The 26124-nt window shown below is 42.5% G+C and overlaps 2 protein-coding genes across 2 annotated transcripts in view; one reads left to right on the plus strand and one right to left on the minus strand.

Moving 5' to 3' along the window:
- The first annotated feature begins 1372 nt into the window (after positions 1-1372).
- Positions 1373-16237, plus strand: N4BP2L1 (NEDD4 binding protein 2 like 1). Its single transcript, XM_074815872.1, is given in 6 exon segments — positions 1373-1521; positions 9220-9344; positions 10172-10260; positions 11509-11585; positions 13666-13837; positions 13839-16237. Coding segments are annotated over 6 exon segments (642 nt in total). The 5' UTR covers positions 1373-1399; the 3' UTR covers positions 13896-16237.
- BRCA2 (BRCA2 DNA repair associated) overlaps positions 16133-26124 on the minus strand; it is a 40418-nt gene continuing 30426 nt past the window's right edge. The window contains exons 19-26 of the mRNA XM_074815874.1: positions 25973-26117; positions 21892-22013; positions 20599-20800; positions 20210-20376; positions 19980-20115; positions 19056-19312; positions 18153-18305; positions 16133-16855 (exon numbers count right to left, since the gene is read on the minus strand). Of these exons, the coding sequence (XP_074671975.1) occupies positions 16235-16855; positions 18153-18305; positions 19056-19312; positions 19980-20115; positions 20210-20376; positions 20599-20800; positions 21892-22013; positions 25973-26117 (1803 nt within the window). The 3' untranslated portion in view covers positions 16133-16234. The remainder of the gene's footprint in view (positions 16856-18152; positions 18306-19055; positions 19313-19979; positions 20116-20209; positions 20377-20598; positions 20801-21891; positions 22014-25972; positions 26118-26124) is intronic.

Raw genomic sequence — 26124 nt, forward strand, 5'->3', positions numbered from 1 at the left:
CAAGCAGATTGTTATGCAAAATGTAATGGGGAAGAAGAAGGTAATTCATGCCAGCCATAACTGCAGCTTCAGACTTACCTGAGGTACCGGTGGCAACAGAAAAGTTAGTTTGATTTCAGGAAAATGTCACTCAAATGTTAATACTTTCTTCCTACTTTTATTTATTGAGAGACAAATCTGAATGCCTGTATTTTCTGTTACTTAATACTTACCTTCCAAAATGCTTAAAATAAAAACAGTTTTCAAAATCTCACAGTATTCTCGTATGGACAGAAGGTGTTTCATCTTTTATCAAGGTGTTGCCAGTTTAAGTTTAGTTTTAAAAAAACCTGGTATTGTTGAATTTCAGAGTTTACGTATCTTGTTTTGCGCCACTGTTTTCCCTTTAGGTAGTGTTGGTGTGCCACATCGTGGGGAGCTAAGCTTTCTCCTGCTACGTGAACAGTCTCTCTAGCCGTATTTGCAAACTTCAGAACTAAAAGTTTCCGTGTTGTAGTTGAGTGGCGGTGTGTCCCTGAGGCCTCCCCGGGGCTGACTTCTGACCAAGCTGGGACTGATACTGGGTATGGCTCTGAGAGGGAGAGCGGGACACCACACCAACTACTTCTGGTTTTAGTGGAAGCTATCATCTCTTTGGCTTCTGTTGTGATCAAGCTTAAAGCAGATCAGGTTCTCTTTAGGGAAAATAAATCTTGTAAAACTTGCTATAGTTCCTCATGTGATAAGACGTTTGAAAAAGGCAAAGTTGATGTAGTGAGTGATGCACAGGTTCATTTATACAGCGCAGGGCAGGTATTTAGATACATCTGCTTGGAATACCTGTCTGTTTGGTTTTTTTTTTTTTTTTTTTGGGGGGGGGGGGGGGGGGAAGGTGTTGGGTGTTGACTCCAGTAGCTCCATCACTGTCAAAAAAAGAGGAAGAAGAAAAAATAATCGGTCTGTATCGGAGACACTGTAGATAGCTCCACTCCTCTGAAGTGGTTTGTTGATTCCCTTTCTTGATACCCCGTAGTTCACAGTACGTATGGGCAGCATATGGGGCTGAGTATTTTCAGCACTGGCATGCGTTCTCCCATCTGAGAATCTGGAGGTTAATCTTGTTTTTAAATAAAGACGATATCTTGGTCTTAATGTTCCGGGTAGAAAGCTGGTGCCATAACTGAACGCTTTTGCTGGATGAGCCGCAAATGTCCGTCCTTTCCTGTATATTTCCCCTTAAAGTAGCTTTCACTTTCACAGGGGAAGAGTCTCGGAAGCTGAAAATCCCAAACCCGCCCTCCACTGAGGGGACGCCACTTTTCGCCCCCTCCCGCAGGGCGCGGCCGGGCCCGGCCGCTCCCGCCCCACCGGGGCCGCCCCGCCCGGCGCCGGGCCGGGAGGCGGAGGGGGGGGGGTGGGAATGGACGAGCGGCTGCTCCGGGCCCTGGGGGGGCTCAGCCTGCAGCCCCCCCGGCGCCGCTTCGGCGGGAGGCTGGTGCTGCTGCGGGGGCTGCCGGGCTCCGGGAAGAGCACCCTGGCCAGGTAAGGAGGCGGCTCCGGAGCCCTTTGCCTTCGGTGGCGATGGCGGGTTTTCCTCCTCCTTTGGCTCCGGGCGCTCCCCGCTGCCGCGGCTCGGCCGCCCCCATGGCGACGGGCGAGGCCGGCTGTGGGGGACGTGTGGCGGGGCGGGGGGTGGCGGCGGGCCGGGCCCTCAGCCGAGCGGAGCGCGGGAGCCGCTGGCTGCAGACCACCGGGAAAAGGCTGAGGCACCGGTTCGGAGCTGGGTTTGTGGCTCGGGAGGGAAGTGGGAGCCTCGCAGGAACCTCGAATAAGCACAGGCGTTTGAAAACGCGTTTGCAGTGATGGCACAAAGCTCTACTGCTCCGGCACCTGTAACTGCTTTCTGGGTATACTGCCGGCATATCCAGAAAGCCCCTGTATATACAGGGGCGTGTATGTCGTTGTTCTGGGTGAGCCGTACTAAAAGGGATGTTTCTAGTAAAATAGACTAATCCTCCAAGCCAAGGTAGTTGTTGTTCCTTCTCTAAAAAGCGCCAGACTTTTTGTTTGTTTGTGTGTGTGTGTGTATTTAATCACAAACACAGTAAAGTCACTTTCTGACTCTGAAAATTGACAACAACTCTGACTTCTGTTTTCATGATGTCCTGCGCTCCTGGTCAGAGCTGTAGGGGTGTATAAAATGGGCAGAAGAGACTGGTCCAACCTCCAGCAGCTCCAAGACTGATTAAAATAGGTGGAAAAACCCAGAGGAAAGTGCTGGGAGACGGCATCGCAGTCAGCGTGACACAGTGTAGCTGTAATCTAGTACCACAAAATCTCACCGTCTGGTATGTCACAGCTCCCAGCGTCACCCACTCTCCAGCAGAAGAGGAACATTTGCTGTCTTCCCACTCTGCGCGGGTGAGGACCCATGCTGGGATCACGGGCTGCCACAGCCAGGGCTCTGCTGTGAAAGGCGGCAGCATGAAGCTGTGCGATGCACTGGGTTAACCTACAGTTTCCTCTTTTCAGTACAGTCCTTCCTGTCAGACTGTGCCTTCTGCCTCACAGGGCTTCTGCAAGACCGAGTTCTTCAGTGAACAGCCAGGTGCTATGTTTTTACTGGCACCCAAAATCAATGTCTCTCCCTAAGGAGGTCATGTAAGTGCAGACCCTTCTCAGAGGGGTTTGGGTCGTCTTGTAGTACAGTAAGAACATAATGAACTGGGGCCGTGTTCTCAGGCAACACAAATAACTGACTCACCTATTTTTTTTTAGGTCAAAACACAAGATTAATTACTAATGAGTGATTTGCAAAATCAGTTGTAAGTATTGCTTTAGTCCTCTGTGAGATGAACGTTTGCAGAATTTACTCTGTTTCTAGTCCCTGTTAATTGTATCATAGCATTTAGCCATTCAGCAGTATAGAGATCAAAGGACAGCCGTAAAAGTGTCATTTAGTACCTCTCCATTAACTCTGTCCAGATTATGAAAGGACTGTCAAGAAAATTCTGAGATGTGCTATTCCCACATTGTGTTGGTAAATGCAATGTGCTAAGCTAAGCGATGTCTGCAGAAAATTACTGTAACAAAGCTCTGTGCAAGATACTGCTGGAGGAGGAAGGTGATTATTTATTAGCAAAAGCCCTCGGTAAGGGCATTTTACCCATTCAAATTTATTCTCTCAGATTTTATTCACTCATGCTATTACAGCTAAAAACTTGCGAGCACCAAGATGCGTGTGCACAGTTGCTCTGCCCAAAATCAGAGGGGACAAGGACCTTCAGCTGACCCACCCTCACTTTCTCTTCAGGGTTCCTTGGTTGACGGTGACAGGGTGGGTTTTGGTCAGATCTGCTATGCCATCGCGCGGCCAGCAGTTTCTATGCTGCCGTCTTTTTTGCCTCTCAATTTTGCTTACTTGGTGCTGGATGAATCTTAGGCAGGGGTTTTTTCCCATTACTTTCATTTTCCCATTTTGGATGTCTTTTCAGCTGCAGCCTCTCCCCCTGTTGGAATGAGGGGAAGAAGGAAGGTGTGTATGGGCTGGTGTGACCTGCTGGCTGTCCTCTCGCTCTCAGAGCGTGGGTCTTCCTGCCGCAAGTCCTTGTGCTGGGCCTTAGCTGAGTGCTGGCCTTTGGGGGGGGTGGGGGTGTAAACAGCACCTTTCCCAGTTTTATTGCTGTTAACTATGTTCTTGGCTGTCACTGTGTACCATTGTTTTAGCCTTTGTTCTGTTGTTTCTTCTGGTGCTTTCGCACACACCTCCATTCATTCATTTGTTCTTCGTATCAGCCAGTATTTCAGTTACAACTGGTACATCTTTACAGTGCTCAGAAGTGTCATGAACTGTGAATGTTATCACTGGTGATATGGCAACCCGGTGATAGCTCCAGCAGAAAGGCCCCTTTTTGGTTTGTCACACAATCCTAGGAACAACCTTGAATCCATGACTCGTTTCCTTGACCTTTCAGTGTCACCCAGCACAGTTTGAACACAGCTTTGTAAGATTTAGTTATGGCATCTTTGTTAAAATGATTTCCCCATCCTAGTCACTCCCCCAGGTCAGAGCAGCCGGCACTGGTATGGATTGGTTGAGGTCTGGCTTTTGGATTCCAGTAAAGACAGCGAAGGATCCATCTGTGATACATTGAATAGTCAAGGCAGAAGGAGGAGTTGGTCTGGTCACCACCAAGCTCCAAACCTTTCCAATTGCTTCACTGTTAAGGATACGCTTCCCTGAACCACATATTTTAGGTGACCCTAACCATCTCCCTGTAACTGTTCACCCTACATCACCACCAGCAGAAGCCACAGGAGAAGAGGGGGCGGCTGTGAGTTGCATCTCCAATCGCCTCCACCGGGCGTGTGTGACATCCTCCTGAACGCGTTCCCCTTGACTTCACGGTACAGATTTCGTGATCAATCTGAGGCAGCTACTAAGAAAACAGCTATCTGAGGTGCCGTAGCAGGTATAGCTTCCAAAAACGTCTCCAAAAAATCAAATGAGCCACACACAAGCTCATACCTGCTTCCCCAACACTCTTTATTGCACAGTAGCTGTATTTCCAGCTCTTCTACAGTATATTGCTGTGATGCACAACTCAAGTAACATGTAACCCTCTACCTAGCAGTTTTGCTCAAGCACTAGGCTGGGCATGATTGAATGTGTAACTTTTCAGCCACTGCTGTTGATTTATCACTGGAAATGAGGTCGTTCTTGTACTCCCTTATGAAGCACAGAGGGAGCAATCTTTCAGAACCGAAGGGAAAAAACGCATCGGCACTGAGGCATCACTGTGTGGTGTAATGCCAATCTTCTCCAGCTCTCTCTGCTGCTTTTGCCCAGTTTCTCCCTGCACCTCCAGGCCTGGGCCAGCCCCGCTGCTGTTACCAGTGCCCCAACCCTGCTGTGGCACTGCAGCTCCGATGGGGTTCACGGACTTCAGCTCTGCTGCTCCTGCTTCCAGGCGGCAACGCAGTGCAAACATTTACCTTTGTATAAAACGGCTTCAGGTGATTCTCCTGAATGTGCTTATCAAATATGACAGCCTGTTGCTTTACAAAATACAACCACTGCTCTAACCCCCACGGGTGAGACACAAAGGCATGTATGTGCTCTGCCAGCAGCGCAGGGATCGGCTGGCAGGCTCCCAGCGGGGCAAAAGTCCTCAGGGCACTAGAAGCTGTTAAAACAGAGCAGACAGCTGGTAGTGCTGGGCATGGGCTCCAGATCTCATAGTTCTGATTTTCTGCTGAAACCAAAGGCTTTCAAGTGCCCCAGCAAGGCTTTGTGTTAGGAGGAGTGACCGGAGCAAGTGGTTGCATGTGATGTCTGTATGTACTTGTTCTGATCCCTGTTATGTTGGAAGTAGCTTGGGCATTTACCGGCTCTGAGATCTGCCTGACATACTGTGCTGTTGCCTTCTGAGCACTGAAAATGTTCCTTCTGATTTGCTTACCAGGCTCAAACCAGAAATTCATTTCTTTTCAAATTTTCTGATGGAAAAACATGACAGCCTGTGAAATACAGTTACGAATTTATCTCCAATGATATTACTAGTGATCATGGAGACTTCTCCCAAGTACTCTAATGCATCCAGCTAGTTGAAACCCTGAATAATTATTTTGTTGTCTATATGTACAGTTAAAATCAGAAATGGTTGTTTGAAAGCACTGAAGATGCTATTTAGAAAAAAAGGGACTTAAAAATGGTATAAATCATGGGAACAGATCTTCAGATGCATAACGCAGAAGACTCTAAACTCACCTGTCTATTCACTGAGGCACTTGTTACAATGCTACTGTGGTCAAACAGAAACACAACTGTATTTTCAACAGAAAGATTCTCCTTTTTTAATCACAGCAGACATAAATTTGACCAGGGTGAGATGGCAGATGAGTGTGCACCAACACTAGCCAAGACACCACGTCGTTCAGAAGCATTCTTGCTACCCAGACTGCCGGGGGTTGGTGTGGGCAGACAGCGAAGCTTGTGCCTCTCAACAGCTTCATGTTTCCAGGGGATTTATCAGTTCCCAGGCCCTGCTGGTGGATATGTGAAGTTTGCTGCTGTTGTGTCAGAGCTGAAGAGCAGAAGCATCTGAAAGTTTTTTTTGTCCCCAGCTGTATCAGCCAGTCTAATGAGATACGGTACCTGGTGTCTGCTTTGCCTTGCAGAAGGGGGAAAAAGGGTTTGGGGAGATTTATTGCAAGCAGAGGAAACATCCTCCTTGCTCTTCTTATTTTCTTATCCTTTGTATTTTCTGAAACAGCAGCAAATGTATCTAATGCAAGATAGATATCTACTGTAAGATAGCTGTAACACTGTGCAATTAAATGTCCCAAGTGGGCAAATTAATACTGAACCTTTGACAGATACTGCTTAGTCCAATGCTGGGCTTCAAGTTTGGTGGCTTTTTAAAAAAAAATGCAAACATAGCTCATATGTACCCTTTGATCTTGCAAAGAGATTTCATTTTTCTTTTCCTCCTTAGTATGCTTTACACTTACTGATCTAATGGCAATGGGTAATCGTTTTACAGTGCTGCTCAAAATTTGTTAATTAACAACACTGGTCACAATTCCTCCCACTTTGCATAGCTGGTGTATATTTTGCTACAAGCATTTTTATTGCATGCAGTGATTAGGAGCCTGTTGTGATTATATAAAACCTTTCTTCTAAGCTAGCTTGTGGTCCTGTGTTCGTAGAAGGCTTATTTCTCAAGGAACATACTAAAGAGGTTTTGGTGCCCTTTTAAATTATAAGGGACAGAAGAAACAGGATTTTTATCAGCTTCAGGGGCAATAGGGGATTACAGAAAATGGTTGTAAACTTTAGTGTCAGTTTCATTTTAGAAAGCTAAAAGTTAAAAACAGCAAAAGAAGCAAATGGTAAAACATCTCTCATCAAATGTTTTCTTATGTTGCTGTTAGTGGGAGTTGGTTTGGTATGAATACAGCAAATGTGACAGTAATTCATAGTTCTTAGCACATTTTGTCCGTATTTTTCCTCCTTTGAAGCACAAGATTTATGTACTTTAATTATCAGTGATACGAGGATAGTAGACTGAGTTTACAGATACATACTATTTAGATTGCTTAAGGGTTAATATCAAAGCTCTCATGTGAGTGTGCATATATGTGTCAAAAAATTTAGTAAGGTATATGCTAAGAAAATAATTTTTAAAATTTGCACTGGTTGAGAACATTTTTAAAAGAAACACGGAGCAAGAAAAAAAAATCTTGCGATCTTTTATTAATATGTACAATTTTATGTGCCTATTAGTAGCTAAAGGAACAACGCACACTTTACCACAGTCAGTTTTTTAGAGAAGAGATTGCTACACAGATGGGTAAAACAGTGGGAAAGGTGACATGCTGAATTATAGTGAGAACTGAATATATCAGTTTATGAGCACAAGAGTAACTAGATAAGCATTAGGTGCTCGCATGCTTTTCATGATGAGAATTCTTTGCCTGGGACCAAAATTAAAGATAATTTGGCTGTTTGCTAAGAGTTTGCAACGTGACTTTTGTTAGATCTGCCCAGCAGTAATTATGTGAATAAAACATCCTTTGGAGCTAGAAGATAACAACATGTAGGTGCTAAATGATACCTGACGGTGGCTGCAGCCCAGTCCTGGACAGTCTGTCAGCACTGAGTCTCTGCTCTCTGGGGCTGTTGCTACCACAAAATAATATTAATTAATCAGCAGATGGTAGAAGTTACAGTGGAGGCGGAACAAAGTCAGACGCTGGCCTTTATTCAGCTAAATGCAATGTGCAATCCTAGTGAAGAATTGCTGCTAGCAGGCAGATTAAGTAAATGGTTAGGGCAGAGCTAGAGATGACAAAATTAAGCCTTTTCTGTCTGTGTGTCTGTTTTTTTGCTGATAACCTAGAGGCACCTTTTCCCTCGCTGTTGCTCAATTAGATAAGACATTGAGAAATAGTTGTTTTGCAGCTTATGGGGATGGAAGAGAAGTGTTTTATCAGGGAAGCTGAAATGAGTCCCAGGGACTGGAGACTGTGTGTGGTGTGAGATAGGGCAGCAGCATTGATGTCTGAGAGCCACAAGGTTTCTGGATTGGCCTTACTTTCTTTTCCAGAGACATTTGGGCCTTAGGAAGACAGAGAGTAATGAGATGATGCTATGGGCTCTCCCTGACATCTTGCAAAGACTGCCTCCTCCCCCAACACTCCCTTGATGGAAAAAATAGACAGTTCTGTCTGTGGACACAAATAAGTCTGGATTACACACAAGTGGGAACACAATTTTGCATTATTTTCTTTTTCATGCTCTCCAAGGACTGACAGAGTAATGCTTCATATTTCAGCCACCACATAAGGAGCATTTTCACTTCCTAGGGCCAGTCTTTGAGGCAGCCGGTCAGCTTATGGCAGGGCACGTGTCCACCCCCCTGGGCATCCTGGGTCTGAATGGACATCAGGGTGAAGAGAAGGGGGATTGCCCTCTGCCACTCATCACAGGGGACCAGTGTTATGGATCTGTTGCATTTGGGGCTGCCAATCTAAGCAAATCAGGTTTGTTTATAAAATATGTTTAAAAGCTGAAAATAAATAAAAATTACTCAGCTCTACAAGAAGAGGAGGGTTAAATAAAACAGGGACAAGTGAAAAGCAAAAAGAACCATAAAATTGCAACAAATAATAGGAAATATTGACTAATCAGTCAGATACTTATTTGCGAATTTAAAAAATAAGTGCTATGTGCTTTGTAACCAAAAAAACCCAAGACAAACTGATGATAATATCGATTATCTTTACTAAATGATAAATCATTCCTCCTAGTTATCTTCAAAAATCTCTCTGTAGCAAAACTCCCATGATCAAATTGTCTTTTGAGACCAACTTCCATGGGATTAGTAGGTTTGTTTTTTGTTTTTTGTTTTTTTTTTTATTTATTTACAGTCATACCTTTTCAGATAACTCAGAAAGAAAATTGAATATGCTAATATGATTAAAGACTCATGTTGGCAGTCCATTGTAGATTCCTCTGCTGAATTAAAGAAATCAAGGCCGTGCCTTTAAGCTCCATTCCTTTCCTCCTATGTGTCCATCTACTGATTACATTACTTTTAGATCCTTCAAGGGGGGATTTTTCAGATGAAGCACTGTGCATATTTGCAGACCATTAATACAGCTCTTCATTTAATATTCTCTATTAAAGGCATGTGTTAGCATCTATTAATCCTCCTATCGTATTTTTTTTTCCAGACAACTGAAACGTGACTATCCCAGTGCTGTAGTTCTTAGTACTGATGACTTCTTTATTGAAAATGGTGTATACGTGTTTGAGCCTGACTTCTTAGAGGATGCACACAAATGGAACCAAAAGCGAGGTGATTGAAATCAGTCCAGGGGTTTTGCAGAATTGTTTTGCTTTTCAGTCTGTCTTTAAACCTAGCTCCCAAAATAAAAATATCCCAAAGTGTCATCATATACAGAAGTTCATGGGGTACTAGTTAAAAAACTGTATTACCACTTCTGACTTATAAGAGAGCAATTTATAATGGAAAGATGTTGGTGACTGAAAGATATCATTTTAGAAAGTAAACCAGTGACTATTAGGTAGGCCTGCTGAAGCTTGGTAACAGCAGGTGGCATGCAAATACAGCACAGCAGCTGCTCACTGCAGCTGTGTGTGCCGCATCCTTCAGACTGTAACTTCTTAGATGTCTGTCCTGACTTGGAAGGGGGTGTTATGGGGAGGGGGTTTGTGATAGCCAGGAGGAAAATTTGCAAACCTAATTATAAGTTTGAGACTGAAACAACCCAGGTCTTTACTTCAGAGGGAAAAATAAAATATGCTTTTGTGGCTGTGCTCTGAACTCATTTCTAGCAATGGCAAACACTTTGAGATCATGTAACAGGGATCTTTTGCAAATAACCCTCATTTTCAGCTGTTTTAAATACCTAGTGCTGCGATACTGCTAAGTATGGTCTATGGGAGGTTCAGCCCTTGCTACTGAGCACAGCCAGTGGCTGCATCACCTCCTCCAGGAGAGCGAGCTCCTGCTGGGCACTGACCTCTGCTCACGTTTGGGTGGTAGCTACAGACCCACGTCTGGTGGGGAGCCAAGAGAAGACACTTTGGGGCTAGGAAGACCTGGATTGGTCTGTTATTTCTTACATGTTAGCTTTACTTAATGTGTTTGTTACATTACAGCACACAAGGCAATGAAGAATGGGAAAAGCCCGGTTATTATTGATAATACCAACATCCATGCTTGGGAAATGAAGCCGTATGTGATGATGGTAGGGAAAAGCTCTGATTTATTGCTTTTATATGCTCAGCTATGACATTTAAGAGGTGATCTGACTGCAACAGTTCATAATATGGCTAAAAATAATTACTTCTGTTTGCCTTTAGTTCTCTGATTATAGTTAACGATTGATATTGTGAAAAAGTAGGGGCAGAGGTGCCAGTGTAGTTGTTGTGTCTAGTCAGCTATATATCTCAGTGAAGGCAAAATTACTTGAAAAGATTTTCTTTGAACTTGCTCTGTAACTTCTTGGCGATCAGGATGTCATCCCCTTCCCCAGCAGTGACATGAATTGAATAGTTCCCAAACTATTTGTTGACAAATATATGAAGATATGACTTACAAATTCAGTTTATGACTTGTGAAAAATACACCATAGTTTTTGTAGATGCATTGGTATCTCTCGTCAGGAGTTCTGGCAGACATGGCAATATTTTTAGTACAGTTTCATAATGTGGCCTGTCTGCTAACATTATACTCATGCTTCTGTTCTTGGGTTATGGGCTTGTCAGTTAAAAATTGGGGTCTAAATATTGCTTGTATGGGAGCACAAAAGAGGCAGGAATTAATAATAGTGCAGGAAAGCCTAGACATGCCACTCCAGCAGCAACTCTGAATGCTTGTGGGTGACTAGGAAGCAAGTGAGAGCACAGCCAGAGGTGGGCAAGATGTAAAAAGGTCCACAGAGTTCCTTGCCTCCTTTTCCCCAAATCAAAACAAAAACAACCAATAATTGTGTTAAATACATATACATATGCATGTATAGGTACATTTGTGTGTGTATGTGTATATGTAGGTGTGCGTGTATGTACATATATAGACACATACACACACAAATATGTTGCTTTACCTTGAAAAAACTTGAGGCCTGTAGACTCAGTGGCTGGAAATAGCATGACTGATAGATGTTGACCTCATGCTTCCGGAAGCTCCAGACTGGTGTGGCCAACCTGTGGCCCTTGAACCAGCTGTGACTTCCAGAGACTTCAAGTGCCAGGATGCCACTGCCATGGGGGATGGGGACTGGGGCCAAGTTTTGCTGGGAGACCCAAATCCTTTGATGTAGAAGGAAATGAACTAGGTGGTACCAGCACCTTGCTGGGAGTCATGGTTATCTTCCTCTTTCTGGCTCCTGGTACATATGATACATCGCTTAGCCAGATAAAATCTCAGGGAGGGTCTGGTAGACTGGCTACTCTTGAGCTGGGCAGTCATATGTCTAAAATTCTGTGTCCTTCAGGCACGTGAAAATAGATATGAAGTTGTATTCCAAGAACCAGATACACCCTGGAAGTTCAATGTTCAAGAACTGACAAGGTACATCTTTTTCTCTTTGATACAGCAGACAGCTTCTCATTTTATTAATGTGCTCTGAGAAAGGTCAGCCCTCTTCCTCTTCATATATCCTAGAAAGTAACCTAGTAAATGACAACAGAAGGATTGTTGTGGAAAATTTCTATTACTCAGTACCTGGTCTGCAGTGAATTCAGTCCTGAAAGAGCCTGACCGTACTCAAGTGAGTCAGGCAGTAGAAAAAGCAACACCCCTGAAGCATGTATTTATACTGCAAGCAAGCTTCTTGGGGCAGGAACCCTGATTTTCATTCTGTATTTTGAGCAGCACTTTCTATGTTTGGCAACAAAACCACATCTAAACACTAAAGACAATAATCAGGCTTCTGTTCTTAAAAAATCTAACCATAACAAAGATTGTCTTGCTGTAGCACAGTAGGATTGTGTGGTCAAGAAATGGGGTTCTAGAGAATCTTTCTAAATACACACACACAGAAGGGAGACAATGAATGCATCAACTCTGCACACTGTGGTAGGTTATAGAGGCAGCCAAATATGACTCCAAGTATGTTAGTTTGGCTAGTGGCTGCAGGGTTAATGGTTATATCACAAAAAATTCCGTGCAGGCTAATTTTCTAGCCTTTAACCCACCGGCCGTAAACTATGTTATGGGGGCGAGTGCACTCCCACCCACTAGATCTGAAAGCTAACATGTGCTAACTTTATTGTTATTGCAAGAGAACAGGACATGGGTACTTCATTCCCACTGATTTGTTTTGTACCAGCTAGGATCTCTAGTCAAAAATCACCACTGCGCCTTTTTGCGCATGACAAATGGCAGGGGGCCGTGGCCAGAGCGCTGGTGGCTCCTGGGCGAGGCAGGACATGGCAGGTGGCAGCCAAGGGCTTGGGGCTGAAGGCAGGAGAGGGCACTGACAGCCTGAGCAGTCAGCTGCCAAGTGTCAGCTCTTCCTTCACCAGCACCAGCTGGGAGCCAGTTGTAGGGCATTGCTGCAGAGGCAGTAATCATTCATTGTAGGCTGAGCTACTCCATAACTTGTATTTTGTTTTATGCATCATGTTACAGTAGCACTGTAAAGCTAATTCAAATACACTCAGTTTGGAGCAGCTCTTTGGCAAATGATTCAGGGACAGCTGAAGGTGGGTCCCAGTCTGGCCTGTACTGGCAGTGCAGTTGCTGGGCCAGGGCTGAGGCCCAGGCTGCACATGGGTAGGGCACTGCCTGCGGGAGGACCTCCTGCCTGCTTCACACCTGGGACGCTGCAGCTGGCAACCTGCTGCCTTGCTGTCACCTTCATTCCACCAGGAAAAAACCACAGTGAGAGATGGCAGGATTTGCACAATGCAAGGCTTTGAAATATGGGTGCAGGACAGAGTTAGACTCTAGATGATGAATTGTACCTAATAGAGCTAAATGGCAAAAACCAAAGATCGTCAGACTTTGCAAACTCACAGACAAGCAGAAGTCCCTGGTGGTCTTTGGAAAAACAATTCTCACTAACATGTCGGGAGACTGCGGCTGTTTCTGGTCTCTCCAGAAAGCCCTGTATGTTTGAGCATCCTGTTCCCCTCCCTCTCAAACCTGTCGTTTACAAATCTGCCCGGGAGCCTGAGCTGCATCAGGTATGATTTTTTCCCCACTTCCGCTCGGACAAAGCAACATTTTTTTTGACCTCTATACTTGATATAAGCCAGCATCTGAGCCATCTACAGCCCTTGTCTGTGTTTCTCCAGATGTACAAAAGCTCACCCTGAGGCTAACAAGCCATGAGCACTAAACCCCAGCAATACTCATATAAGATAATACACAGGTCTTCTACATAGCTCTTTCATTTCAAAGCATTTGTCTAACTTATGTCCTGACTGCCCACAAAAATACTTGCATTACATTTTTCAGCAGTCCCAATAATAGTTTTAAGAAGCAGGTGGAAGTGAACAACAATTTGGGAAAAAAGGGCTAGAAATATATCAGCAGGGACATGAACCGTTATCCTGAACTTATCAGGAACCTTTGCAAGCTTAAGATAACCTCTAGTACATGGGCAGCTAAATACTTGTATTTTCTGTTAATGTTAACTCTACAGAAGAAATATTCATCATGTCCCTCAACAAAAGATACAACGGATGAAAGAAGAATACGAGCACAATGTTACCTTCCACAGTGTTCTTCAGTCTGAAAAACCAGGCAGAGCTGAGAGAAGCTCCAGTGGACCCAATGCAGCCTATGGTATGGGTGCCCAGTGCAACCCCCCCTCCAGCCTTCTCAAGCAGACGACCTCACGTGGTGGCACGTACAAACGTGCCACTTAAGTGAAGAGGTGGATTCCTCAGTGTATTTTAATTGTCAGGGTATAAAAAGTCTCTAGTTTTACATTTTTTTCTAAACTGGTTTTTATTCTATTTTTCTACTACATTTCTAAATTACTTGTATTTCTTACAAATCTTTTAAGTATGACTGGTCTTGCAGCTCTAATGATCAATCTAAGAACACTATCATCAGTACAAAATATACTCCCTCTTGTCCCTCTTCCTCCATGAAAATTCATTCAAGCTTACAGTGAAATCTACTGGCTGTGCCACACACTTTTTTCTGCATCTCACCCTCTGTCACTAATAGATAACAATAAATATTCCTAAATTCTTTCTTTCTTACAGGCCATGTGGCCAGTTCTTTCTCCGTGCAGTTGTAATTTCTTGCCATTTTAATACTTTATATCTGGCTGTATAACCTTTTGTATCTTCCTACTCCATTTTGCCTAGAGCATCACGGCTAGCTTTAAGGGAGGCAGTGAACGGTGGAGAAGGTAGCTCTAACAGATTGTAGCAAGATTCAGTGCTGTTCTCTATCTACACCTCTGCTGTCTGGATTCATGCTGGTCTTACCTCAGCTCTAGCACAGCCAAACAGCTCCTTCAGCCTGGAGGCGAAACACTTTAACACACCAAACTGAGCCCTTTATCTTGCTAAGACATAGGAGTTCAACTGATCCTGAGACAAGTCCACGTAGGAGGCTCCTGAAAGGAAACATTAGTGTCAGGCTAGTGCTTGTTAACTTCTAAGTAGGAACAGGGCTACAGGGGAAACTCTGAATAGCTGAAGCCCAAGGCTACCAAATACCCAAACTAACAAGATAGTAACTTAAGAAAGGAGAAAAAAAACATTCTTGTAAGGGGAGAAGTCAACAATTTCCACCACCAAGTGCCAAGAAGCCCATGACTGGTGGATGAGTGAGAAGAGAAGCTATCCTCCAGTAGTTTTATCCATATTGTAAAATTCTGCTAATTGCATCCTCATCAAGAAGCCTTGTGAAATGTTTATAAAACTCAGCATTTGTGATGGCGGTGTTTTTAAGCAGGTGTGAATTATGAGGCAGTACTTACTGAACAGGACAACAGTGAGTTATTTTGCAGTAGGAAATGAAGACAGCTCACATTGGACATTAAGAAATACGGGTATAGCAGCTATTCATCTAGCACTTCAACGGAGAGAGAAGTGTAAGAAGTATAAAGAAATATGCTGTTTCTGGGCAAAAGCCGAGCTGTCTTCAGGACACAGAAGTTGTATGAGATGAACTGCATTTTGTACTCAAGCTGCATTTAAAGAAGTCATATCATCATTGTAAACAATTGTGAATTAGGGGGCCCAGGGAACCTGGCTCTGCAGTACTGCACAAAGGTTTACAGAACTATCAGCAGCCTTGTGTCAGCCCATTACAGTTCTCCATTCCTGCTACAACATCCAGCTTCGAGTTCCACACTTGAGCTGCAAATGGCACAGGACCCCTGAGAGGTTGCTGAGGGGGAGCTGGTGGTCTCTGTTCTGAAACATCCTCCCTCCTCTGACCCACATGCAGTAGGAAGCTGCAGTGCAAGGGGCAGCCTGGTAACAAATTAACTAAAAAGGGGACTTGGCAGCCTGTCTAGCAGGACTGTTTCCCTCTCCAGTGGAGAAACTCTGAGAAGCATCTACCTGTTGAAATTAATGGGAACAAAGTAATGAATTAAAGTACTAAACTCATGCCCAGCAGAAAGATCTCATGAAATCAAAGAAAGATCTGATTATCTTTCACAATACTGTGGCCTCAAGTGCTTCTTTAAGGAGTAGCTCAGAAACACTGACCAAGGATCTATCATCAATACCTTTATATGGCATTTTGTTATGAATCAAATAATCACAGCTGTTCTCTAAACCTCTTTTAGCACTATATGGAAAGTTTGAGGGGAAAAGTGCCAGAATTACAGAGCAGTATTTCAGAACTGAAGTGTTATCTTTGGTAACAATAAACTTGGGGAATTGTTTATTTTGCCCTGTACCACTTCTGACAGCCAAACAACTATTCTAATACTGCAGAGGGTGACAAAAGTGATTGCTTTAGACTGAAACAAAGATCCTGCTGTAATTTAAGAATACATCAGAATCAAAGCAATGGCTTACAAAATGTCATCAAACCTTCAGCCACAGTGATGCTATTGTACGATACATGTTTGTGTGAGAAATGTGTAATTACTCAACGCCAAATTATTTTGCCGATGAAATGTCATTTCACAAGTCTTTGGTTTAGTAATATAACTTTATTAAATACAATCAGGATTTAATGTACAAAGTGTAAAAATAATTTGAATTTGAAATATATACAATACTGTACATGTGCCTTTAGTAGCGTTTTTGGGGTTTTTGTCTTTGTAGCATTTTGCAGGCTGGTAACAAGTCCTTCGGAAGAGCCTCAGCTACTTTAGAACTGCCTTTTGATGAGTTGTGGGCTTCCCCAGTAGACCTGGAACTGGTTTTGGGTGAAAGATCATCAGATAAATTAGTAGCTATTGTATTGCTGTTTTCATTTACAGAATCAGTCTTCTTTTCTTCTGGTAAATTATTCATGAGTGCTTGTGTATTAATCATTGCAAGTTCTTCATCAGCAACCAGGTCATTCTCAGGAAGATAGACAGTTTCTCTCAGTTTTCTACAGGGGGTGACATGACCTATATTCTGATTTGTTTCTCTGGATGACTTGCTACACTGTAAACCCAAACTTCGTGGAGGCTGAAATGCTTTTTTTAAAGATGGAGAAATTATTGAGCACATTGGTGTCAGTGGTGGAGGGGCAGGTATGCAACTAAGGAAGTCCATAGCTTTTCTCTTTTTGCTGTTTCTGGGATGGTCTTCATTAATTGTAGCAGATGAAGGTGTTTTTGCTGACCCTTGTCTGACAAGTTTCATATTCGGTGTGCTAGTTGACAAAGGGCTTGGATGCTTTATTTCAATTTTAGAAGAGATCTAGTTAAAAAGAGATAAGTTTTATGTTGAGTAGAATGTCCCATTTCATTAGCTTCCTCAATTACTTCCACAAAACAGAGGGGAAAAAACCTGATACAAAAATGCTATGTCATCTTTCATGTCCAACTTAACTTTAGTTTGGTATCTTCTGATGGTGACTAATATATTCTTTCAAGTACTGATACTTGATAAATCACTGTTTACATGTACATTAAGGCAGCACATTTACATTCTGTTTCTGAGATCTAAGCTAAGTATATGGGAATTTTTCTGTGCCAGATAGTAAGAAATCAAAGCACTTCTGAAAAGGAGTTAAGTCTTCTACTGCATTGGATATATCCTCAACAGGTTGTTAAATAGGGAAAAATGAGGGAAAAAAAAAATGAAGAAAAATGGGATAGAATACAGACCAAAAATCTTGAAGATTATACACACAAGATAGATGCTGCACATTAAATCATTCAAACACATACCGAACTTGAGAATACCTTTAATGTCTTGTTTGTTTTAACTTGGTTAATATACTTAAATAAATGGATATAAATTATACCTTCAGAATTAAGTATTAGCACTCTCTCTGAAATGGAAAAGGGTACCTTATAAGCTTAAATTTAGTCCCCAGGAACTGATATCGCATCAGGGTGTTTTGACCTCCCCCAAATAGTGGCAGGAAAAATTTCTGTTCTGACTGCCCTCAGTACTCCACATCAGGAACAACTTGCCACCAGCAGCCTTCATGGGAAACCTGAGTACTCTTTAACTCCATGTTTGTCAAAACTGCTATAAAATGTAAACATTTACTAGGTGACACCTCCTCCCTTTTAAATCCTGGAAATAGTGAACAATATCTAAGAAAAGAGGACCAACAGGTAAATTCTCTAACCAAAGGTAGGAACTGCAAGAAAAATTTACAGATCAAGATTTTTCCTTCCAGTGACATCGATGTCAGATAATCTTCACAGTGGGACCAAGGAAGTGATAAATCATCTACAGGGAAAGGATGATTCATTTTACTCATATAAAATTCAGAATACTTAAAGTATGCTGCGAAGACACAGGCCACAAGGGGAGGTTTTCATGTATTGCTTGGAGGATTAATAGTCTCACAGTTCCTCCTGGGGAATAATCCTAAACCCACACACAAAGAAAGCTTCTAACCAGTTTGTATTGCCTGAAGAGAATGTATGGATGAACCAAGAAGTAAGACCATTCCCCACAGCTATCGGGATAAAACTTGCTTATATCCTTACTGTATATACTGTCAGTATAAACACAGTATTAATTACCAGAAGCTTACCAAACTTTTATCCTCTGCATAAAGACCTGAGTTGCCGAAAGGAGAGGGGCATTCCAAGACACATCTTTTAGTTAAACTGGGTGTAAGGGAGAGATTTCTTTGTAGCAAATTCATCAGTTTACTTTCTGCATCAGAGCAAAAGGAGGCCACATTCTATAAATGAGAACAGTTTACAATGCAGAATAGCCATTTTTCAAATTCTGCAAGTATTATATTTTCACACAGTATTTAGGACTTTGTTTTCTCATCATAATCCCACTAGAAGTTTATTTTATATCAAACCAACAACTTAGAATACTGCTGTGCTTTCTGTGGAAGGAAATATCATACCTTCCTTTTATTGTTAACAAGAAAAAAATCCTTTTGTATTTAAACTTATTTTTCAGTAAGAAGTGAAGATACATGACCAAGACATGCTATTTAGCAGAGCTAGAAAATGGAAATAATAAATAAATGAAATCAACAATCCAACACTGAGTATGTTCAGGTGAGCAAGACAATAAATTTCAACTTTTAAAAGGCTAAAGCCAAACTGTCCATGACAGTTTCCCTATTGAGAGGTACAATATTTTTTGCTAGCCAGAAAAGATTCTGTGGCACGTCCTAAAGACAGTGATGGTTGAGCTAAATTAAAAAAAAAACACCAAAAAACCCAAAAACCAAACAAACAAACCAAAAAAACAAAAAAAAAAACCCACAACAAAACATTCAATAGGTGATATGTAGGGTCCTCCAGGAAAAGTACATTAACAACTTACTCCATCGCCTGGAAAATCCCCTCAAATACAACAGTATATGCATTACTTCTTTTAAAGATTTGTTAGTACTAATGCACTTTTTCATGAAGAATGTAATGCAGCCGTAACTAAAATTAATTGTTAAACTAAAAATCTACAGATTTACCTCTATCGTACTTCTCAGTTCATTAACCTTCTCTTGAAGATAGTTTTCCTTTGGACTGGCTGAGAAAACAGAAAGATCTCCGGCCAACAGCACAGGAATTTCTGATCTGAATTCAGACTGCCACTGAAGGTTGCTTGCAGAAATGAATGAACAGCGGACAACAATATCTTCAACAGCAAAGTGTCTGAGATCTGTCCATATCTTTACTGACACTAAATTATAGCTTTCATCAGATAAGTACACCATAGTAGTGAAACCTAAAAGCAAGAAAAGTCTGAATTAAACCTTAAATCTTTAAGCAAAGGTTGATTACTGCAATTTATATCTATAAAAAAAGCCTCACACACATCTTGGAAAAGAATTGATAAATGTAACATGGCAGCCTATCCACATGGTAACAGATGTTTCATGCTTCATTCATACTGTACACTATCTCCCTACTGATTACAGAAAACAACTCAAAGTCTGTGTTCCAGTACTTAAAACACACAATACTCCTATGGTGCTTTTCCTTTTTATTCAGAAGGTTATCTACCATCCCTACCCATGAGCTCCAGTGCCTGTGTTCCACTCGTTCCATGACACTGTACACAAAAGAGGGAGCTCATGTACATGCACAGTGGTACTTCTGCAGGTGCTGAACACAGATGCGAGAAGTTTCATCCACCGTTTATGGAAAATAATAAAGAAAAGTTTCTCTTGAGCTTAGATCCTCCCTTAGTAAATTCTTCCTGAGCTAATAAGCGAAGACAGTCTTTCGTTAGGAAAACAGAATTAATCTGCCAGCATATCACAGTGATGGGCTGTACTAGCAGGTTTTCACAGGCCTGAGATACAGGTACAACACAAAGATCATTTTGACTCTTGAAATTAAAAAACTAGTGCTTATTCACTGGGAGGACATGAACGTGGTCCACAATGTACCTGTTTTGCTAACAGAAACTACAACTCCGACTAAATCAACTTCCGCACATGGTGGCTGAAAAGAAGGATCCGACAAACTGGTGAATTTTAGAGCCTTTCTTGGAAAGAAAATCTGTACCAGCATCTGCTGTGATACCTGAAGAAACAGAAAATTTTTAAGTATTTACAACACAAACACATAGACTGTGATACATTTTAGTGACACATCTTTATGCAGTTCAAGCACTTACCGATAGCTGTAGATACCGAGTTTTCTTTGTTGCTGTTAACTGTATGTTAGTTGAGTCTGATCTTCCTTTGGACTGTGATGTTGAGAGCTGGTAGATTCTGTACCGACTGCCTTCCTTTAACAATGAACAAACATCTAGCAGTGGACGCCAGATACTCAGTATCAATCCTAACAAAATCAGATTAAGTTATATTAGCTGTGAAGGCTTTTAAACAAAATAAATCCACACAACACTCCCTCCCACCCAAAAGCCCTAAACCAAAAACCAAATAAAACTGGTAATATTAACATGCAAGCTAGAATATTGTTAGGAAACTCTTCAAACCTACCTGCTATGTTGTTCAGTTACCATGCTTAGATAAAGTTATTTATAATTTTCCAAGTTCTAACCTTTATGTTTTTCTTGCTTTCTGTAGTCTACCACACATAATTTCCATACAGTAGACACATCTCTTTTGGAGCAACCGTTTTCTTCCTTTTCTGCTGACTCTAAAGCCTTCTTGAATTCTTCCTGTATCTGAATTTGCTTTTTATCATTCATCAACTGCCTGTGAGCATTCAAAGCTTTTAATTGGTCTTCACTGAGATATCCCTATAACCAAGAGATAAATGTATTCAGTATCTTTTTTTATTAATTAAAAAAAACCCTGTCAAGATTTTTAGACAGCTGCTTTCTTAAGTGTTTGTCTGTTACAAGCAATTCATCATTCAACTGACACACTACTAGGACTTGAAATGAGGTGTGTAACACAACAGGAGTCACCAGTCTTGACTGGTACTGAGCTGGTGCTCTGTTGTCCAAGTATTACGTTACACACTGTTCTTATGTGATCATTAGTGAGAAGCCTGCTTAAGAGTGCACAACTAAGGTGAATATTTAATATAACAGGCATGCTTGCCTGTTTCATAAGAAGGAAGAAATATTATGAAAAAGTTCTGCAAGAAAAGAAAAGCTGACCTCTCAGCAGGCTGCTATCTCTGAGCTGACACAGTGATTTACACTAAAATGCATCAGGAGCGTTACCTTTCTGACCAAGACTTCAAGATCCAGATGCCTTTACATGTAGCACCACAGATATGCATATTTAATAAAATAAATATTTATCAAAAATTTATCAAATAAAGTCACAGATCATATGGCTTTATGAAAGTAAAGGACCCTGACTTGCAAAAGGAGAGGCATGTATTTGATTTTTAACAACTGGCAGGGACTAATCACCTGCATCTTTATTAATAAAAGCATAAACACTTAAAAGGTTTGATTGAATGGGAACAGGGAATGAAGAGAACAATAATACAATCCTTCAAACACTTCAATTAACATCATGCAAGAATATGTGTGTGAAACTTAGGAGATGCATTTACTGGTCATATATGCAAGACAAAGTAAAGTAATAAAATTAGAAGTAACATTAACTTTTAATTGTGCTATATCCTGGATTTTTATATCAAGAGAAAACAGCATTCTGTTTTACAATCCAAGATAATATTAATCTATTTCAACAAGCCTTCATTAAAATATTTTCAAAATTTTTAATCTTTGTGTAGCAATAAGCATGCTGTAGAAAATCTTAAAAGGCAACAAAAATAAACAGTAATTTAATGGTTGATTTTAGCAGGAAGTACTAAACTGTAAATTCTTCCACAAGCATTTCAAAGTTAGCCCAGCAGGATCTACGTTACCTCCATGTAACCAGGATCAGATGCATTCTGAATTGCTTCATAAAGTTCTGCACCATCTTGCAAATTATGTATTTGCTGTCTTGTGACTATGCGTGATCTTGGTGTTCTTCTGCTAGTTCTCTCTGTTGAAAAAAAACCCATTATGTTGGGTACAACCAATACACTTTAAAAGTGAAAGAAAAAATAATTACATAAGAAGCATGGTAGTACTTAGGTCTTGCCAGAATAAAAATACGAAACACTTCTATATAGGAACTGATATATGTGTGTGTGTATATATATATATGTATTAGGAAAAGAAAAGCAGAAAGAAAAATCTTGTTCATTCAAATACACATAGATTAGAATATTATACGAACTTTGGGGGAGCCAGTATCAGCGTCTGCACTTAGGAGAGGGTGGGAGACTTGACGGGCTGCCATGAAACTTCATCGATACTTGACCATATTTTTTATATGTCTTTCAGTTCCTCTTATACAGCAGAAAAGTCTCAAAGATACCAAGATCTGGGACAACAGGTGACCACAGGCCTGCACATGAAGCCTCCTTAGGACACCAGCTAAGAGCCAAGCTAACTTCATTACATTAAACTATTACCCCCTTCTTAGGTAAGTCATTTTGCTGCTAGCATTTCGATGCATTCCTTCAGCATAGTAGACTCCAGTCTAGACAAGTTTACCAGTCAGCCATAAAACAACACAATGAGGTGACTGATACATGGAAGTTTGTATCAGTGAAGCTAAGAATTATAAAGCAATCCCCAATTTCAAGTAAGAATTCAATGGTGGTGGGTTTTTTGGTGGTTTTTTTTGTTTGGTTGGGTTTTTTTAGGGTACAGCTTTATCTGCCTTTTCCTTGTTATTTGTGAGGGACTCCAGGTTCTGAGAAAGCAGTTAGAGAACATCTCAGTGTTACAGATCACCATGAGAAAGATTTATGGAAAGGGAGAGGCTTGTAGATATAATCCTGTGAAATTTGAACTGCACAGGCTACTGTTAGTGATGGAATCCCAGAATCATCAAGGCTGGAAAAGACCTTGAAGATCATCTAGTCCAACCATTAACCTAACACTGACCATTCTCAACTATACCATGTCCCTAAGCGCTATGTCAACCCGACTCTTAAACACCCCCAGGGATGGGGACTCCACCACCTCCCTGGGCAGCCCATTCCAACGCCTAACAACCCGTTCTGTAAAGAAATGCTTCCTAATATCCAGTCTAAACCTTCCCTGGTGCAACGTGAGGCCATTCCCTCTTGTTCTATCGCTTGTTACTTGGTTAAAGAGACTCATCCCATCTATCTGCAACCTCCTTTCAGGTAGCTGTAGAGGGCGATGAGGTCTCCCCTCAGCCTCCTCTTCTCCAGACTAAACAACCCCAGTTCCCTCAGCCGCTCCTCGTACGACATGTGCTCCAGACCCTTCACCAGCTTCGTTGCCCTTCTCTGGACACGCTCGAGTAATTCAATGTCCTTTTTGTAGTGAGGGGCCCAAAACTGAACACAGTAATCGAGGTGCGGCCTCACCAGTGCCGAGTACAGGGGTAAGATCACTTCCCTGTCCCTGCTGGCCACGCTATTTCTGATACAAGCCAGGATGCCATTGGCCTTCTTGGCCACCTGGGCCAAGCCACTGCTGGTCATGTTCAGCTGGCTGTCAGTCAACACCCCTAGGTCCCTCTCTGACCAGCAGCTTTCCTATCTGTTCCTGGGGAAAAAAAAAAGCCAAACCAAAACCAACAAAAACTCTCCACAAAAAACAGACCAGAGTATCAAGGCAGCTAGAATCCATAATCACTGTGGCAAGAATCCTAATACCTATCCTCATCCCAGTTTAGCCAAGTCAAACCTAAGGGGAAACAAACACATTTCTGGTGCAGCAGGGAGCTTCATGAAGGTGTAGCCATCAGCAGCCAGCTGCGGCACTTACAACAACAGCAGATTTGAAACTAGTCCTAGAAACCACTGGCAGAGGTGTACAGTGTCATCCCATTTCAGGACCAGAAAATGGTTGAAGTTGGAAGGGACCTCTGGAGGTCACCTTGGCCAACCCTCCTGCTCAAGCAGGGTCACCTACAGCAGGCTGCCCAAGACCATGTCCAGTGAGCTTTTAAGTATCTCCAAGGATGGAGATTTCACAGCCTCTTGAGGCAACACTGTCGGTCACCCTCACAGTGAAAAAGGGTTCCAGAAGGAACCTCCCGTGTTTCAGTTTGTGCCCATTGCCTCTAGTCCTGTCACTGGGCATCACTGAGAAAAGCCTGGCTCCATCACCTTTGCACCCTCCCTTCAGGTATTTATGTACCAGATCCCCCTGAGCCTTCTCTTCTCCAGGCTGAACAGTCCCAGCTGTCTCAGCTTTTCCTCCTACGTCAGATGCTCCGAACCCTTAAGCATCTTCATGGCCCTTTGCTGCGACTCTCTCCAGTATGTCCATATCTCTCTTGTACTGGGAAGCCCAGACCTGGACACAGCACTCCACATGTGGCCTTACCAAGGATAAACAGAGGGCAAGGATCACCTCCTTAGACCTTCTGGCCACACTCCTCAACTCATCCACCAGGACCCCCCAGATCCTTCTCTGAGGAGCTGCTTTCCAGCTGGGTAGCCCCCAGCAGGTACCGGTGCAGGGGACTGTTCCTCCCCAGGTGCAAGACTTGCACTTCCCGTTGTTGAACTTCACAAGGTTCTTGTCAGCCCATTTCTCCAGGCTGTTGAGGTCCTCTAGTGTTATCAGTCACTCATCCTAATTTTGTATCATCAGCAAGCCTGCTGAGAGTACACTCTGCCCTGTCGTCCAGATCATTAATGAAGATGTTAACACAGGACTGGACCCAGTGTTGATCCCTGGAGTACCCACTAGTTACCGGCCTCCAAAGAGGCTTTGTGCCACTGATCACCACCCTCTGGGCCCAGCTGTTCAGCCAGTTTTCAATCCTACTGTCTGCTCATCTAGCCCATGCTTCATCAGCTTCTCTATGAGGATGTTAAGGGACACAGTGTCAAAAGCCTTGCTGAAGTCAAGGCAGACAATATGCACTGCTCTCACCTCATCTGCCCTAGCCAGTAATTTCATCACAGGAGGTTGTCAGTTTAGTGAAACAAGACTTCCCCTAGGTGAATCCCCGATGACTACTCCCAATCCCTTTCTTGTCCTTCATGTGCCTGGAAATGGTTTCCAGGATTAGTTGTTCCATATCTTCTCAGGGATTAAGGTAAGGCTGACTGGCCTGTAGTTAGTTTTCCAGATCCTCCTTGCTGTCCTTTTTGAAGACAGGAGACACATTTGCTTTCCTCCAGTCTTCAGGCACCTCTACCAATCACCATGATCATTCAAAGAGGCTCAAGAGCAGCCTCACAAAGACATCAGCCAGATCCTGCAGCACTTGTGTGCTCATCCCATCACCGACCAGGCTTACACACGTCCAGTTTGCATAAGTACTCTCTACCTTGATCCTGTGCCACCAAGGGTATGGCTTCCTTGCTCCAGACTTTCCCCTGGTCTCCAGGGCTTGGGATTGCTGAAGGCTGGTATTGCTAGTTAAGGCTGAGGTGAAAAAGGCATTCAGTAACTCAGCCTTCTGCATGTCCGTGATCACCAGGGTCCCTGTCCCATTTAGCAGCTCCACTGACCTCAGTATCTCCACAATCCTGCAGCGTTTGTGAGGAAAGATGCTCAGTGCTCAAGTCTTGGTGTTCAGTTCTACTGAGATGCACCCTAAGCAGTGCCCACCTCTGGGTGAAATATTACTGTGTCAGGTCTTTGAAGAGAATGGAAATAACGATTCTACAATTCTGTAGCACTTCCCTGAGCATCATCTCAAGTTTATGAAGAGGTTTCTAGATAGCTGCAAAGCCAAGCAAATAAGTATATAACTGTTTTGTACTTGAAGGTCTTGATACATAGGAAGTAAAAAACCTGAAACAATACAACATAAAAACAACAAAGAAAACAACCCAACACCCTATCTCTGCTTCCCTATCACCAGAATAGTTTTGGCCCGTTTCTTTAAATTCTTCTGTAAATGCCAAAAAAGTTTTTGTGTTCTTAGTACATGTTCTGAAACAATGAAAGCTTAACCTTCATGCTTTTCGTATTCTGCTTGGATTTTTGCAAACAGAGCTTCCAGTTTCTTTTGTTGATCCTCTGCATGCTTGGCAGCTTCCCTTTCTTCAGCTCGGCTATTACGAAACACGTATGAACCAGCTGATGTCTTTTCCATCCACTGAAAT

Source organism: Strix aluco, chromosome 2 (genome assembly GCF_031877795.1).
Source record: "Strix aluco isolate bStrAlu1 chromosome 2, bStrAlu1.hap1, whole genome shotgun sequence".
Taxonomy (NCBI): domain Eukaryota; kingdom Metazoa; phylum Chordata; class Aves; order Strigiformes; family Strigidae; genus Strix; species Strix aluco.